This window comes from Anas platyrhynchos, chromosome 6, assembly GCF_047663525.1.
Source record: "Anas platyrhynchos isolate ZD024472 breed Pekin duck chromosome 6, IASCAAS_PekinDuck_T2T, whole genome shotgun sequence".
Lineage (NCBI taxonomy): Eukaryota > Metazoa > Chordata > Aves > Anseriformes > Anatidae > Anas > Anas platyrhynchos.
The window spans coordinates 32,779,992-32,797,864 of NC_092592.1; the positions used below are offsets into that span (position 1 = coordinate 32,779,992).

Genomic DNA, 17,873 nt, shown 5'->3' on the forward strand with positions numbered 1-17,873 from the left:
GATCACTCCACTAGGCTCACATATTTCTGAAAGTTGGCACCCAAGCCTGGACACAGGCATTGCCAGCAAAGTAATGCCAGGCATTGATTTGCTAGACCTTCAGTAGAATAGAGGGATTATTTTACGTCTTCCATGTATTTCCTGCCCTGCTTGTGATGCTTGTGTTACAGTGGTCACCACTCTTCGCAGACCTTAGAGCACGCCAGGATGCTTCGACCTTTTCACCAAGAGAAAAGCAAAGGCACCACCCCCTCTGCCCTACTCCCACAGGAATGTCTTTTCATGGCATGGTAACTGCTGCCAAGAGCAACAAGAGACAGAAGTGGGTATAAAGAGAGAACGAAAAGTTTAGTGGGATCAGCAGGCAGCATCCAACACACCAGACACAGGCTGAGATGCTGAAGCTGTGAGTCTGGCCCTACTTTGCAGCAGTGTTGGGTGCCAATGGGAAAGCCATTTATCCTGTCTGTCCCTTTGATTCCCCTCTTATTTAACTAACTGGCCTAGTTTAGGTCTGCAGGAGGGCACTTGTTTTACTCCTATCTCACCATTGACCCCCACTGTAATACAACCAGTAGCGGCAACTGAAGTAAAAAACCGAGTGAGCAATGTCACCTGCTCAGCCCATTCTCCAAAAACACACAAGAATAAATCTGCGATTTCAGACACAATTGAAGGAGAGCTGCAGACCTGGAAAATAGGAAGATGCCCAGATGTTCTTGTCAGAAGCCCTCTCATGCCTTCCAGAAACACGTCTCCTGGGCTGGAGACTCATCGGTGGGAGAACAAAGCAATGCCACACGACAGAGTCGCAGTGATCCGCGAGTTCTGCAGGCAGCACACGATGAACAGCAAAAACACAAAGCAATTAGGAAGGCAAAGAGTTCACAGGGAGCCCGTGGCCTGAAATATGTTTGCATAAACAAGCTCCCTGAATCATTATGAATAATTAAAGTATAAAAAAAAAAGAACCAAAACCTCATTCCTGGATAGACTTCAGAATAAAAGGATAAATAAATCATAAGGAACAAGGTGTTTAGTGAGTGAGAATAGCTACGTTAACTGGGAGCTCAGCAGTTCCAGATCCCGAGGCTGCGAGGAGCAGCCTGTGGTTACTGTCAAGAACAGCTCGAGCAGAGAGGGCTCTCACTAACAGCGCTCCTATTTAAAATAGTGATATTATTCAGGCTATAGGGGACCATGCAGATGAGGTCTGCAAAGTGGCACACAGCTATTCAGCTTCACAAAAGCCTTGTGAGGGCAGAGAGAATATTTATTAGATGCAATTATGGCATTGCTACTAATATGTTACAAAATTATTGGCAGATGTAAGTTTCTGCTACTCAGATGTGAGGGAGCCATATGCATTAAGTGTAATAGCTAACAGAGAAAACTTAGGAAAAATAAATAAATAAATAAAAATTAATTTCCCTTATTGTCCAAAGGCATTGTGCATAAACAGCAGCTGCATCAAGAACTATTTGGCAGGTGTCATTTGTGTCATTTGGTCATAAATGAATTTAGCTAGAAGCCACAGTGAGGTATTTGTAGATATTAAATGTCTTGCCGATTTGAGAGGAGGTCTAGTTAAGCTGAGTTAAAAATCAAGCCCTTAAAATGAGAATGGAGATCGAACTCGGGAATGACTCAGGAATGTTTCATCAGGCTGAATACAACTAGGAGAGTGCAGGGCTGGCAGCGCCGTGCCGGATCTCTCCAGTAAAGCTCCAGTGAAATCCCTACAGCTTCAGTGGTTTACCCACACTGACTGCCTACCCATCTCTCTCCATCTTTAATCAAAAATCTGTAACTCAGGCAAATATTCTCTGCAAAGCACGGGTAGAATGGTTAAGGTGCGGGGACGGACTGGGGCTGCCAGCACTGGGCTGATGTCTGGACCAGGCCCTGATGCTCAGGGTTTTATGGGGTCCAGCACAGACAGAGAAAATCAGGTCCAAATTTCACAGCAAAGACTAGAGTCAGACTTCATTGCCAACACAGGATTTTAAACACAGGACAGTAATTTGGCTCATGAAAAACTCTGGGCCAAGCAACGATGAAAAGAGAAACGCTGAGACCAAAGCCAGACCTAGGATCACTTCAGCTTTATTTCCAGTTATAGCTGTGCTTCAAGACCACAGCCATTTCATTGAAAAATTTAGTTATATAGCGTTAAATTTTGGCCAGATTTTCAGAAGTAGAAAGCACATGTTTATCCACTTTTCCTCCAGGAAACAGGAAGGCTGAGCACTTCAGCTTACCATGCCAGGTATCTGCTGCTAGGTGCAGACCAGATACTTCCCAATGGGAGGTACCTACACAGAGGATTTGACATCAGAACTATGCTATTACCTACAGAGCTCGATTATCATTTTAATTTGTTATTACAAATAAATAAGCAAACTAGTGAACAGTGAAAAAAATTTTTTTTCACTATCTCAGCATGATTTTATGATAAATAGAAGAAAAAATTGCATGCCTGGGTCCAAAACTACTGAAGCACAAAATGTGTGTATGTGACAAATAGCTTAATCCAAACCAGTAGTATCAAGGCCACCTAGAAAGAGTTGGCAGAGGTTTCTAAAGCCAGTGAGAAGCAGTTAGTATAGGCAGGTGCACTGCTTTGGTCATTCGCTCTGACCCTTCCTTTTACTCAGAGCAGCAGTCAATAATGCAATTGCAGAAGTGTTCTGTCTATTTTAATGGCCACTTCAGACATAGACTAATATATATATGTATATAAAACTTATATACATATATTATCCATTTATATATATATTTTTTATTATTATTATTATTTTTATTTTTGCCAGTGATGACTTGGATCTTGTTAGTTGATTTAGGTGAATCTCTGAGATCTCTCATCCTTCATCTTTGGGCCATCCAGGTGATACTTGGAATTTTGGAGTCTTAGAGAAATCTGGTATTTTAACTTGTCACTGCTATGGGAGGGAGGATACAGGCACAAGAGGGTCCTGTTCACACCTCTCATGAACATCACTGCTCTGGTTCTGTGGCTCTGTCGAGAGTACCGGCCTTGCTCCAGTGACTAGAGCTAGCTGAACAGACTTGGCAGTATGAGGCTTTAATATTTTACTTAAGCCTTGAAGGAACTAACACCAGACCTCTTCACTAAAGTAAACATCACTCTAAATTTACTCGAGTCCGCATGGGCAAGACAAAGTGCTTGCATTACGGCTGCACTTTAGAGACTATAAAACGATGCTGAACTATGCACATCCTTTCTCTCACTTCACATTCATTTCATTATCACTTGTATATCTTGTCTGGTTGGATATAAGGCTGGCAACCGCTGTCTTAATTTTATGGCTCTTTAAACAGATAAGGGAGATAACAGCACAAGCCTTCTCCTGTGCATGCTTGGTAGCAATGCAATAAACAGATTTGTGGAAACTGGTGAGCAAAATCAAAACACGTGAATAGAGAGAATGGCACTGGTTCAAGTATCTTAAACACAGCACCTATGCTTGATCCCCCAGGGATGCAGTGCACTGGAATCCAACCTGGAGGAGCCTACAGCTTGGGGGTGCTCTGCACCCCTCAGAAAGGTGGATTTCAGAAGCCTCATTTACAGCTAACATCTACACACTGCTCTCTTTGGGGACAGACCCAGGCCACAGGAATGTGCTCAGAAGGAGCAGGTATAACAGGATTCAAGCATTTATGCTCTTCCACTTGTCAGAGGACTCCAGCAGCCTGCAAGTCAACAGGGGCAATGCATCACTTGGCAGCAGGCTACTTTACCCACAGCTCAGGTAGGCACAAGTCAAGAGTTTAGTCTGTGACAACTGAGCCACAGCAGTTTCCACTCCATGCCATGCACTAACTATACCTAAGACTGATGTTAATGATGTTTTAACTCTCTTAGCAGTTTCCAGAACTAAATGTCAAAAACATATATCAGCGGACCAGAAAAACAGGTTAAGGAATCAAACAGCTCCGCAGAAATAGATGAAAGTTGTTCCACAGATTTAAATGGAGGGATTTTTAGAATAGTTTTTAGCTTTTGGGCTGTCTGGAGTTAGATAATAGCAACCTCACAGAGCTCTGCATGCCACACACCTAACACTGATTCATTATACTGCTTCTTTCTCTTTTGACTAATCCTATGAATATTTGCACCAAATAAAAGCAGCCGGGGTCCACACTTTTTGGAGGGGAGCATCATTCATTATTTCAAATTAACTTTGTTTTCTGCAATGCGTAGTAAAGACAGCACCCCCCTGAGTATGTGACATGGCAGGTTGATATTGTGCATTTGAGAGCTTGCTGAGAGGATGCACAGGACTACAGATGCATGCTAGCAGGGAAAATTACTGACCAAAAAATAAAATTTGCAAAATTTTAAATTTAAAAGCTAAAAATTAAAATTAAAAGCTTCAAAATGCACTCTTAATGCCACCAGAAAGGAACAACTATCTAACTTTTTCACATGTTGTGACAGTCTCAGCTATTCAGAGCTCTTTCCCAGGGTACTGCCTTAAGTTAGCATGAACTGCAATTGCCTTTTCTTGCTTTAAAAATAAAAAAATAAAAAAATCCTGAGTATATTTTCTCCCAGTGGGAGCCGTAACTCATTTCCCTACAGGATCTAGCCTTGGTCCTACATCCAGAGACACTCTGCCAATGACACTGAACTGCCCAGACATCGAAATCACTGCAAGCCATGTACACACCAGCACAGGCAGCTGGAGCTGGACCCACAGCCACTCTGCTCAGGTCAGTCTTTTGCCATCCAGAACACAGACAAGCCATTCAAATCAGTCTTGTTTCACGTCCCAGCCATCAGCCTAGGTGCTGTAGTCCTCCGTGATGTGGAGAGGAAGGAACAGGTTTCTTGGCATGGTTCACTTGGCTGGTTCACTAACCAGCACGCTGCTTGGCACTGAAACTCCACCACCGTGCCTTTCCAGTGCACCTCACATCCCCACACCTCAGCAGGTGCTTGTAAAAGATTAGCTTTTTGTTCCAATAACAATGTGAGGTGATGTTTCCTGAAGCATACAGCTTTCGTCCTACAGATGGGTAAGCTTCAGTACGGGGAAGTAAAGCAACTCCTTGTAGGCAGCATGTGTCGAAGCAGGAATAGACTAGGAGGAAGTCTCAGAGGACTCCTAGTCATCACTCCACTGCTCCGATCCCTCAACCACATTCCCTCTGTATAAACAGAGCCTCTGGCCACCACAGTGTTTTCTGGCCTGCTATAAAATGTTTTCCTACCCCTCTCTAAGGAATCGCTGGTGCTTAAAAAAGAGACAGCCTTGCTCAGGCTTTTCTCACAGTGCCAGTGTCTCTGTCTAGGAGTCTGGATGTCAAAAAAAGTATAGGGAGATGGAGACAGTGAGACTTGGCAGATGGAGCAACTGAAGTTTTAGTTATAATCTGGATTAAGGACTGCATCAGTGTTGCTCCAGATTAATACTAGACCAGGTTGTGAATAAAGGGGGGATCAACTTTATGAAAAGTGCATCAGTAACAAAATTACCACTCTGCTTCCAGAAACACCAAAACAGGCGTGTTCTTAACAATGTTTGAACGTTGTTTTTGCCCAGCTCTGCAGGGCGATTGGTGACACGACGGTAACACCACCTTGTGAAGTGAGGCATCGGTCAACAACAGCAGGTGTGGGTCATGGAGGGACCAAAGCGTCACTGAGAAAGGTGAAACATGAATTTCACCAGAGTCCTTTGGTCCATTCTGGGGGGACTGAATAGAGTTGAACTTACTGGACAAGCTCAGCCTTTTCCTGCAGTCCGGCTGTTTGGACAAGACAGCTTTCAGGAGATGAGGAGGCCTCCATTTGGCTGTTCCTCAGCATCTTTTTACCCAGAGAAAGACAGAAAGACAGAGCCATGGCACTTCTGGAATCACCTGGAGGTAACTAATAATTCAGCAGTCTGTAAGAGGGTCTCCTGATGAATATTTGGTCTACCAGGCTGAGTTACCATGGTGGAGCCCTCCAATGTGGCAGGTCATATCTGTGTGTGTTCAGATTGGTTCAGAGCTTTTCAAAATATTGTCATGCCTGGTCCTGCATACGCTAACCAAGGCTCCAACAGGAGCTGGTAGGCATTCAGTAGCCAGGACCACCAAGCCAAGCTCAGCATGCTTGTACCGACCCAGCACACCCTACAAGACAGCATCCCTCGCGCCGTTGTGGTGTCACACCCACAGTATGGTGCTGGGAAGGACGTCCTCTCCTGGTATTCAATACCTTTGTCATCCATTTTCATGGCATTGTTCAAGTAAAAGCAACTACATGCAGTGTCTGGCGCGCTGTCACATGCCATCAGGAGATAATGTCACTGGAATTGCGTGTTGTCACAGGAAAACAGCCTCCCGCTGCTGCAGAAATGCCAAATTAAAGCCGAGGCATTTATGGAAAATAAACATCAAGTCAAAGCCAAGATGTTTATTTTAAAAACAAGAGACATGGATCTCGTGGCAACGTTCCATAGTGTCTCTATTCCTCTAATAACAAAAGTCCGATGTGAATCCAGCCAAGTGACAGTTTCTTCCTGGGACGGAACGGAGAGAGCCGAGCCCGATTACTTCATGCGAAGGCTTGCGGGGCTGTTTCTTGTTTGCTTGTCGTCTGCTCAGGTTTTAGCGAAACTGTCCGGATAACCAACACAAAACAGCTTCTCTGATGTATGTTCAGTTTACAAAGGGCTTTAGGAGTGCAGCAGGAAGAAAAAGTGAGAGCACATGCATTTTTCGTTTGCCTTTACATGGTCCTTCTGCCGAGAAGGAGGAAGGACAGGCCTGTGTAACTCCCTGACATCATGGGAGGCCTTCCAGGCATTTCACTGGGCTTTGGTGAATGCCTCAAAGGAACAAACAGTTAATATTTAAGATGATGTTATGCCATTAATGGTGGTGCCGTAATTTGATTGCAATGAGGGCGTAACTGGACCAAGGCTAGATGAGGAAGACAAGATCCTGCCAGGCCATGAGTGGCCACCCCTTGTGCCCAACGCAACTCCACATCCCAGCGCCTGGCCCCCAGGAGCTTCTGCACTGTCCATGCCAGACTAATAGCCACAGAGAAACTGCCCCTCCACTTCATTTCTCCAGTAAATCTCCTTACATCCAGCTGGTTATCCAGTAGCAAAGATGACAGAGTTTATTTCCCTTTGCACAGGAAGAATTAAAGGATATTTGCCAAGACCCTAGTTGGTGAGATATGGTAGGAAGCCACGTTAAAGCTGAAAGTACGAGTTGGAAATGTCCAAATCTTGGGAATGATGCTATCTGATCCATAGCTGAGAATTTGAGTTTTGTCAAACCTAACCATAAAGGCCCAAGCGATGAGATATCCTTTGCCAGTCCTGGAAACCCAGTGGGGGTTACGTCCTAGAAGCTCCTTTAGAGATTCATATCAAATTTTCCCTTTCATCATACTACCCCTCATTAAACCTCCTTGTATTCATCTATGCCTCCCTCTCCCTGACAATTTTCTCTTCCTTGAGCTACATTAAGACATTATGTCTTCAGCATGCTAAAACAGTCTCTTCGCTCTCCTCACTGGCTAACCCCACCATCCTACTCCACACATTCGTCACCCTTCTGCCAAATCTTCCCCCTCTAACCAACCACGCAGGCCAGGCAAGAGCATCCCCACATTACTACCGATTCTTTGGGTACTATTTTTTTTTTAAGTGACTTTTTTATTTATTTATTTTTTTCCTGGGGTAAAATAAATAAGTTGTTTGTTAAACCCGTGATCTGGAGAACAAGTAGAAACAGTCCCTTTTGGGTCTGGAAGTTCTTCTGACCTGACATCCCTAACTAATATGAAAACAAAGATCTGTATCAAAATCAGGTTAAGGAGCTGCCTGAAATTAAAAAAAAAAAAAAAAAAAAAAAAAAAAAAGCAAGGAAATTTTGTTTTAAAGGAGATTTTCAAAAGGTAGTGCTCTGAAAGGGGTTAAGCCTACAGTTAGTATTTGGCCGCTCTGTGCTGCAAGGGCCAGAGGGATGTTCTGTACAGAAATTGTAAAATTGCTTATTTTTTCCTTTGGAGATGCTTTGTTGCTTTGTTTCCCAAGGAAATTTTGGCTCCGGCTCCGAGCTGGCATTCCAGATTGACGCTTGTTGAACCGACAAAGATACTGGGAAGCAAGGCAAGATCAGGCTTCTTCTGGCTTATTGCATGCTTGTTTGTAATTTCCTCAGAGCTTATCTTCCCTTACAGTGGGATGGGGATCTCCACCTGGAGCTCTGTTAGGGGAGTTTGACAGGCAAAGAGCAGGCATTTGGTTGGGTTGTGGTGTTTATTGGCTGTATCAGGATACCATAGCAATAAAGGGTATGAACAGACAACAGACGGACGATGCTCTGGGATCAGCAAACAAAACAGCTACGTGGTACCCCTAACACTGCCTTCCACAAAATGTGTCATCTGGGGAAAAGACTGTAAGATTTTATCAGCTTTCAATCTGGTCGATTCTGTGCTAAAACGGAATATCCATCAGTGGGCATCACTGCAACTTAAAGCAGCTCTGGAAAATATTCCCATCCAGGATCCTGCTGCTGTTCATTCGGTGTAAGGTCTGCCTCTGCGCATTAGGGCACCATGCCCTTCCCACCCAAGGGGGCCCACCCCTGTCCACCAGACGAGGCACGGCAACGCTTCGGGATTTCCACGTGGGTTCCCACGGGGCCGGCGGGGAGCCAAGCGTCAGGTCCCCGCTGCTGCGTGGCCACTGGCCAGGGTTAAGCAAACAGCGGGCAGAGAAATAAATCCTCCGCTCCCAGGTTGCGACCTTGTGGAGCAGGCATGAGCCTGGGGTGGGGGGGAGATTTTAAGGGTCCAGCTGGAAGGGTGCAGGGGGCTTAAATAAATGGGGGGGGGGGATAAATATGCATGGGGGAGGAATTAATATAAAGAGGGGAATAAGTATGTATATGTGGGGAATAAATATGGATATGGGGGGAATAAATACATATATAGGGGACTTAAAATATATAGGGTGAGTATATATATAATTGGGGGAATAAATATATATGGGGATATATATAAAATGGGAATAAATAGATATATGGGGGAATAAATATATATAGGGAGAATAGATATATATATGGGAGAATGTATATATGGGGGAATAAATAAATATGGGGGAATAACATATATAAGAATAAACATATATATGGGGGAACATATATATGGGGGAATAAATATATAAATATGGGGGGATAAATGTATATGTGGGGGAATATATATAAGGGGAATAAATATATGTAGGGGAATTAATGTATATATGGGGGAATTAATATATATATGGGGGAGTAAATATATATATATGGGGGAATGAATTTATATATGGGGGAATTGATTTATATATGGGGGAATTAGTATCTTTATGGGGAATATCTATATAGGGGGAATAAATATCTGTATGGGGGGAATAAATATCTACATGGGGGAATAAGTATCTATATGGGGGAAGAAATGTGCAAATGGGGGGAAGAAATATCCATATGGGGGCATGAACACGTATATGGGGGGGTGGATCTCCAGACGGGGGAAGCCCCCCGTGCCGACCAGGGGTCTCGGGAGCATAGATCTCCATTTGGGAGGAACTAACCTGTACACGGGGCATTAAACAATAAATTTATTTATAGATAATTAATTAATTAAACAAGCCGCTGCACCCCCCCCATGCACTGCCGAACGCTCCCGCTCCGCGCCCAGCCCCTCGCCCCGGGGCAGCGCCCGCAGCTCGGCGCTCAAGCCCCGCCCCTCCCCGCTCCTATTGGCTGCCTTCCCCCGGGGGGGCGTGTCCCTCCCTCCCCTTTCCCTCTGCCATTGGCGGCGGCGCGGCGAGGGGCGGGGCTCGGCGGCGCGGGGCCATGCGGTGGCCGGGGCGGCGGCGGCGGCAGCGGGGGCGCGTTCCTGCGGGGCGCGCGGCCATGGGCGAGGGGTGGCTGGCGGCGGAGTGCGGCCCGCAGGGGAACCGCTCGGCGGGGCGGCAGGAGGCCGGCGGCGGGGCCGTGTCGCAGCAGTGGGCGGTGGGGATGAGCCTGCTGATGGCGCTGCTGGTGCTGCTGACGGTGGCGGGCAACGTGCTGGTGATGGCGGCCATCGGGCGCACGCAGCGGCTGCAGACGCTGACCAACCTGTTCGTCACCTCGCTGGCCTGCGCCGACCTGGTGATGGGGCTGCTGGTGGTGCCCTTCGGGGCCACGCTGGTGGTGCGGGGCTCGTGGCTCTGGGGCTCGTTCCTGTGCGAGTGCTGGACCTCGCTGGACGTGCTGTGCGTGACGGCCAGCATCGAGACGCTGTGCGTCATCGCCATCGACCGCTACCTGGCCGTCACCTCGCCCTTCCGCTACCAGAGCCTGATGACCAGGGCCAGGGCCAAGGGCATCATCTGCACCGTCTGGGCCATCTCCGCCTTGGTGTCCTTCCTGCCCATCATGATGCACTGGTGGCGGGACGAGGACCCGCGGGCGCTGGAGTGCTACCAGGACCCCGGCTGCTGCGACTTCGTCACCAACAGGGCGTACGCCATCGCCTCGTCCGTCGTCTCCTTCTACATCCCCCTCCTCGTCATGATCTTCGTCTACCTGCGGGTGTACAGGGAGGCCAAGGAGCAGATCCGCAAGATCGACCGCTGCGAGGGGCGCTTCTACGGCGGCCAGGAGCAGCCGCCGGCCACCCCGCTCGCCCACCACCAGCCCGGCCTGGGCAACGGGCGGGCCAGCAAGCGGAAGACCTCCCGCATCATGGCCATGAAGGAGCAGAAAGCCCTGAAGACGCTGGGCATCATCATGGGAGTGTTCACCCTCTGCTGGCTCCCCTTCTTCCTGGTGAACATCGTCAACGCCTTCGACAGGGACCTGGTGCCGGACTGGCTCTTCGTCTTCTTCAACTGGCTGGGCTACGCCAACTCCGCGTTCAACCCCATCATCTACTGCCGCAGCCCGGACTTTCGCAAGGCCTTCAAGAGGCTGCTCTGCTGCCCCCGCAAAGCCGACCGGCGGCTGCACGCCAGCGGCGGCCAGCTGGCCCCGCTCCCCGGGGGCTTCATCAGCACCCTCGGGTCCCCCGAGCACAGCCAGGGGGGCACCTGGACCGACTGCAACGGGGGCACGCGGGGCGGCAGCGAGTCCAGCCTGGAGGAGAGAAATAGCAAAACGTCCCGCTCGGAGTCCAAGGTATAGGTAGGGGGAGGCGGGCAGGGGGCGCGGGGCTCGCTGGGGCCAGGGGAAGAGCGGGGCAGGAGCCCGGTGGGGACGCTGATGGGGACGCTGATGGGGACGCTGACGCCAGCCCAAGCTGCGCTCTGCCTTGGCGGGGAGAGAGAGCCCGTGTTTACTTACGACTAAAAAGCAGGTGAATTGCGTACGACATACCTCATCTGGAGCTAAAAGCAAGCGGGAAGCTCGCTGGCCGGAGGACAGAAAATAAAAACAGCCAGTCCCAAAGATAACCAGATTATATTTAGTGCTGAAAGAGACTTAGATGCAGCCGGGCTGGAGAAACGCTCTCCCGAGCCCGTCCCGTGGGCGAGCCTCCCCGCACGGCGCCGGCAGCCGGAGCCCGGGCAGGAGCAGCGGGAGCTTGGCGATGCAGCCAGGCAGGAGCAGGTCCCCGCTGTGCCAGGGGCCAGCAGGTGCCCCCCGTTTGATTTCCGAGCCCTTCGGGACCGGTCCCACGCAGAAGTGGCCGAGGTCTGCCCATGGGGCCGCACCGACCTGCCGGCCAGCCCCGCTCGCCGCGGGGAGGCTGCGCTCCCCTCCTCTGCTAGCTGGGATGGTGACAGAGTTAACAACGGGGAGCACAGGTCTCTTTCTTTGGAAAGGGAAAAAAAATATTAAAATAACCCCAAACTCTTCTGCTTTTTTTATTTCCACCCCCCCACACACACACCCTCTGCATCAGCAACCAGTGAGTTGTTGTGCTTATCTCTGTGGCCAGACAATAGCAGTCAGGCTGGGAAACTTCTACCTCAAACTGTGCATATTGTACAGGGGAATACACGGGCCGTGTTTATATTAAACAGCGTATTTATCTACCACTAGTAGTATTTTATGGAAAAGGGGGGCCGGGGGGGGGAGGTTAATGAGCCTTCTGCAGCTTGTTCGTTGTAATTACAGATGGACAGGGGGGAAAAAAAAAAATCCTGGCAGCAACAAAAAATTACTGCACAATTTTGGAAAATGGCAACAAAGCTGTTTTTTGCACAGTATTAAGAATTGTAAAGTTTTTTGAAGGTGTTCCTTGCACACACATACACACATGCAAATTGAAAATGAAACGGAGGTTTAAATAACACCAAACCTGAAACTGATTTCTGTTTTGGTCTGATCTGTTATAGTTTTATCGAGAGAGTGACTTTTTATATTATTTTATGAAGGTACTGTACATAGATCCGTATTATAAATTAAGATATCTTAAGGGACTTTTATTATTTTTATTTCCAAGTGCCCACGTGAACCTGCTGTTATTTTAGCACTTGTGTGACATTTCCATTTTCCTCTGTGTGTGTGTTTTATAACCTATTTATACTCTGGTGCAATTTACTACTGTGTAAGTAATTGGTGTATGTGCAATAAATACCATTGCAGCACAAGCAAGCGTGTCTGTATAGGTTTTGAAACAATACCTGCCTATAATGGGAAGACCAGCATTTGTTTTTCTTCAAAGATGGCTCGGGTTACCAATACAACTCTATCTAATGGCTTTTCCTGACACAGGATTGTAAAAAAGCGTGTTTGAAACCCAATAAGGTTGCATTCCTGTTGCACCGAGGTCTGCCCACTTCCCTTAAAATTAATGGCTAAGTGACAAGGTGTTTCCAGGCTGATAATGCACGCGCTCCTTCTCCCCAGCCGCGCCGTTCGGGGTCATGCTCACCTTTTTGTTGGGGTACGAGCTGGGATCTGGGGGACCAGAATAGTTAAGAATTCTTGCTTTGAAAGTTACATGGGGCCTTGAGTGGGAAGGGGTCTCGTGGTGCTCGCGCTGTGACCGCTGGTGTAGGGCTGAGCTTTGGGGTCCCTGGTGCAGAAGGTTGCCTTCCCCTACAGCTTTGTGCAGGCACGCCGTGCCCTCGTGGGTCCGTAGCGTTTTCATTACTGCAATGAATACTCGGCAGCTAGAGCAATCAAAAGGCAGTGTAAAACACCTCCCGATGTCAGCGCAGAATGAAAGTGAGCCATTTTTAGCTTTATTAGACTCAGAAGCACAGTTAAATCACAAGTCAGCTCCCAGGAAGAGTGCTTCCCAAGGTGAGATCTGTAGGGCAGAGAGAGAGGTTGATTTGGTAACTGTGCGTTTTGTTTTTTTTTTTAAATAAAGTAATTTGTCTTTAGCAATTTCTAATAATGTATTTTAAGGAAAAAAAAAAAGTTTTGCTATTTATGCAAGGAAAAAATAAAGGAACTGAGGAGGTGAATAATCCTTTTGAGTTGAATTAGCAGGGCTTTGGCTGCGAGCTGCAGGCAGGCAGGAGTTTCTCCCGTGTCAGGTGGGCTCCTCAAAATGCCACCGGGCTGGCAGGTCGGATGCTTGGTCTGCTCTGTCACCGCAGGGTTTGTTGGCTTTGGACCCCACGGACCTGCTTTTTGTCTGTGATTCCAGCAAAGTCACCGGGACTCCACGTGCAGGGACTGTGGCACCTGATGCTGGTGACAGCAGGGAGGCGGCGGCTGCGTGCATCGGGGACAGGATGGGACGGGACACGACGGCAGTGTGCCCAGCACCAGCAGCAGCCCTGGCCCTTCCTCCCCGTGCACATTGCTGGGTAGGGCAGGGCAGGATCTGGCCCCAGCAGGCAGCTCTCCCTTCCTTAGGCTTTAGCAGGTGATGAGTGTTTTGGCTCAACCAGGACTTCAGGTGGGAAATTTAGGGTCAGGATTTGCTCTGCTCATCCTGCCGAAGAGCTGCATGGGGTCACGCTTCCCCTGGCTGAGCACCACGGATTTACAGGTGTTGAAGGCAGGATGAGTGCTGCCCGTTGACCCCAGAAGGGCCCACTCGGTGACCTGGGAGCGCCTGGAGCCCACACATTGAAGCCGCAGCAGACGGTGAAGCATGGGCAGCTGCTGGAAAGCCAGCGGTGTGGATCCCCCTTGGGACAGGCTGTCCTCCGCTGCCGGGCAAGAAGCAAACCTGCAGAGTGCTACGGGGCAGCCGACATGCTCTGGAGGCTTGCAGTGAACGTACATACATCTGAGGAAACAGCCAGAGCCTGTCGGGACCAAAATCATTCGAGCAGGGTGCCTGAGACGTGCGTGTGTCAGCGGCCGGATCCTCAAAGGCGCCGGTCGCTCTCTTGGCAGCGTTTGCGCAGCACGGCTGAGAAGCAGGCTGCAGCCCTCCGGGTGCCTAAATGGAAACAGCAGGTGGGACGCCCGCCTTCATTTCGTGGTGTGTTCGGGGAAGCCGAGGAAGAGGGGAGATGGATGTTCCCAAGGTCTGGATACACTGACGGGCACCCGGCATAACAGCGTTCGGGCTGCAGGAGCGCGTCTCGAAAATTCACTGCTCTTAAAGCCTGGGACCCTGGCTGGTAGCTGCCTGCAGGCTCACACCGAGCTGTAACTGATGAACCAATGAAACTAAGCGTGAAAAATGCGGCTTAAAATTAGGATCTTAGCCGTGCCCACAGCTCACACAGGATTTGACAGCATCAGCCATCGTTTGGTGATACAGCACGCTCTGCTGCTTCTGCAGGCAGCTGCTCTCCCTTCGGGGCACCCCTCTGTTTCCAAGTATCGGGACTACTTCTTCATCGGCTTTTTCTTTCTTGTTATTTTTTATTTTTTTTTTTTTGCTAAACCCTGTCTGAAGTTCACGTTTTATTAATAACTCTTAAGTGGCTATTTATTTTGCAAACCTTCCCCGTGCTGCACGCTTTCCTCATTTATTGTAATTTCCTGCCCAGCGGAGTGCACTCACTTCCTTTATGTAATGTATCAATTGCAGGGCTGGAAATCGCGCAGCTAGGAACTAAAGGAGCGCTTTCTTGAGGCCAAATGCGGTCAGGCATCATTGCCACTGGCAGCAGAACTTGACCTGATAATCTAATCTTTTCTGAGAGAGTATTTCCAGCAAAGTATTGTTACCAGCAGCAAATGACCTCTGTTAATGAAGCCGGAGCAATTAGTCCTACCCGAGGATGTCAAGAAAATGTGAACTGCTGAACAACAGTTACCACTGGATAGCTGGAATAATAAGTGTTTTGTTTGCTGGTGTGCGTTAGGTGATGTGTTGGGAAATAATTATCCTTTGACTAGCAGCCAGCTTTGTGCTAATCAGAACGAAGCTGTGTTCTGTTTGAAGGATTATGCCTAAAAATAGTTCTGCTACAGCCACATCAATGGGTGAAATGAAGCAAATGCGCAGAGACATACACACCTTCTGCGTATTTCACTCGGAGTCCTCAAAACTCTTTGTTCAGCGGGAACTTTCTGTTTGATCGTGGCAGAGGCACTAATGCGACCTCCCGGGATCGCGCTCAGCGTGCGCTCCCCGAGGAGCATTACCCCATGCACCACTGACTCGCTTTCAGGGCCTGCCAAATTCCGAAACGCCCAAGGAGGAAGCGAGGAGTCCTCCTCTGCGTGTAAACAATCGGGCAGAGTGTAAGATCAACACCGTTCGCAATAACGGCCTCACCGAAGAAATCGATCTGCTTTTTGTTTGCGGGGCTGCCGTGCCCCTTTATTTGCCTGCCCGCCCGAGAGGAGCTGCCGTGGTTCGCCCTCCGGCCAGGGGCTGTCGGATGGAGCTGGAAAAAGTGACTGGGATGAAGAAATGGTGAGAAAGGCGATGCTGGCATCAAACCTGGAGCTGTCATTTGCAAAAAGTGAAAACGGAGACAGCAACATTGTGATACAGTTTTGTGGGGAAGGCTGGCCGCTCTGGGTAGGATGCACCAGGTGAGCGCACCACAGAAACTCAGGGTAAGGAGTGGAGGATTGAAGACTTTTTCCCTACACGCCTGTGCCACCAAGGGACTGGCAGCTGAAAAATGCCCCAGACATTCCTGAAAGTTTTTGACTCTTTTTGGGCAGCAGCAGGAAACCAGACCGAACCTGAGCAGCGTCTCGGCAGCCGTGCAGCTCTCTGGCAGCCCGCGGCACTGAGGGGAACTGCTCCTGGGGACCACATCTCCTCCCCAATGGGCTCCAGCTTTGCCTCCAGCTTTACAGGACCTGGAGACCTCCCACAGCCTAGGCTGGCATCTGGAGCCCCAACCTTGGTCCCACAGAGGGACAGCCCCATGGCACTGTGGTGGTGGCACCTCAGCGGGTTGGGCTTGCCGAAAAGCAGAGCATTGGTGCTCATTACGTAAAGCACCCACGGCTCTGCCGGCACTCCGAGGCACTCTCCCTGCCATCTCCTCATCCCAGCAGCTTGCTGCAGGCCCTTTCACGTTGCTCCTGCAGCAGCCGCCCGGAGCCCTGCCCAGGCAGGAGCCCAGGGCCCAGCCCTGGTGTGGCCGTGCCCGGCTCTGGCTGCGGGATGCTCAGCGCTCCGGGGCCCAGCTGCCCCACGGGAAATGTCCCGGCCTCGAGGTTCAACCTGAGGGAGAATCCCAACAGGCTTCTGCCATCGCCGCAGGGAGCGATGTGTTGCAGGCGTAGTGGTGTGCCTCTCCTCCCCGAGCCCGTGTAAGCTCCAAATCCCGTCACCCTTAATGAGATTAAATTGGGATTTCCTCCCGGCTCGGTGCTCCTGCCGTCAGCCACTCTTCTGCGCCTCCAGGCAGCGATGTACCTCTGCGTGCCCAGCCCTGTGTCTCTCTCAGAGCCCTGCTGTTTAGTCTCCTTACCAAAATTAGTTTGATGATTGGTCCTAAACTCGTCGGCACGATGCTTCGAGAGGTAGATGTATGTGAATACGGCAGGGAGGCGGGCAGAGCCACTAAGGGGCTCAAAATCTCAGCAGCTGCTGGGTGAATAAATCCTACAGCTAGAAACAAGCCAAATATTGAGGGCAGGGAGAGTGCTGGAGACCCCTCGGGGCTGTCAGCTGTGCTTCCTCCAGCCGGGACCAGAGAAAACAAACAATTTGCAATGTGGTCAGATTTCTTTAAAGCGCTTTGTGGTCAAAACTTCTCGAGTGCTTCTCGAGCAGAAGGGATTCCCGCTCCTTCCCGGCTCTCCTCGCCGCTGCAGCCGGTGGGGAGGCGAAGCCATGGTGGGAGGTGGGACCTTGGAGGTGTTCCTGCTGGGGTGGGAGGGCGAGCACGGTGACACGAAGGTGTGTGCCAGCCTACGTCCCCGCGCGGCGTTACCGAACCAGGCATTGTGCTTGCGAGGGAGGGGCGCTTCCTCTTGGACGGCAGCAGGTAAATTGGGAGACGTCCCACAAAGCTCCCATTGTTTAGCCGCCCGGCCGCTGTCCGAGCCCGGCTTTCAAGGAGGGATGTGTTGTTTGTCTGCTCTTCCCCTAACGACTCGCTTGGGAGCCTTCAAATGAGGTCTCCGTCAGCTCGCTTACGCCACTGAGGGCAGTGCCCTCGCCGAGCAGAGCAATGAGGAGCCCTCATCACAGCCCGGACCGAGCTCCACGGGCCCCACTGCAGGCTCCTGTCCCCAGTCTGGGGCAGCCAAAAACCCCGTTGATCCCATCTGCTTGCAAATCAGTCCCACCTGGCTTTGGGAAGGTGGCTGCAGAAGTGGAGCTCAGGTGGCCCCCCTGAGGGTCCCTCCACGGCAGGGCCGGCAGCACCTCGCTCTTGTCCATGGCCACCCCAGCCGGGGTGACGGCAGCACTGCCTAGCTCACAGGAGGTAGGATAAAAAAGTGCATCAAAGCACTCCCAGCACTGGCAGGAATCAATAGGATTGCGCAAAATATTCAGGTTTTCGGAGCTTTGATGTAATAACATT

The 17,873-nt window shown here is 49.8% G+C and overlaps 1 protein-coding gene across 1 annotated transcript; it reads left to right on the plus strand.

Annotated features, from left to right (window-relative positions):
- The first annotated feature begins 9,866 nt into the window (after nt 1–9,866).
- Nucleotides 9,867–12,602, plus strand: ADRB1 (adrenoceptor beta 1). The gene has a single exon (XM_027460473.3). The coding sequence runs from the start codon at nt 9,877–9,879 to the stop codon at nt 11,188–11,190; it is 1,314 nt and encodes a 437-aa protein (XP_027316274.2). The 5' UTR covers nt 9,867–9,876; the 3' UTR covers nt 11,191–12,602.
- Nucleotides 12,603–17,873: the final 5,271 nt, after the last annotated feature.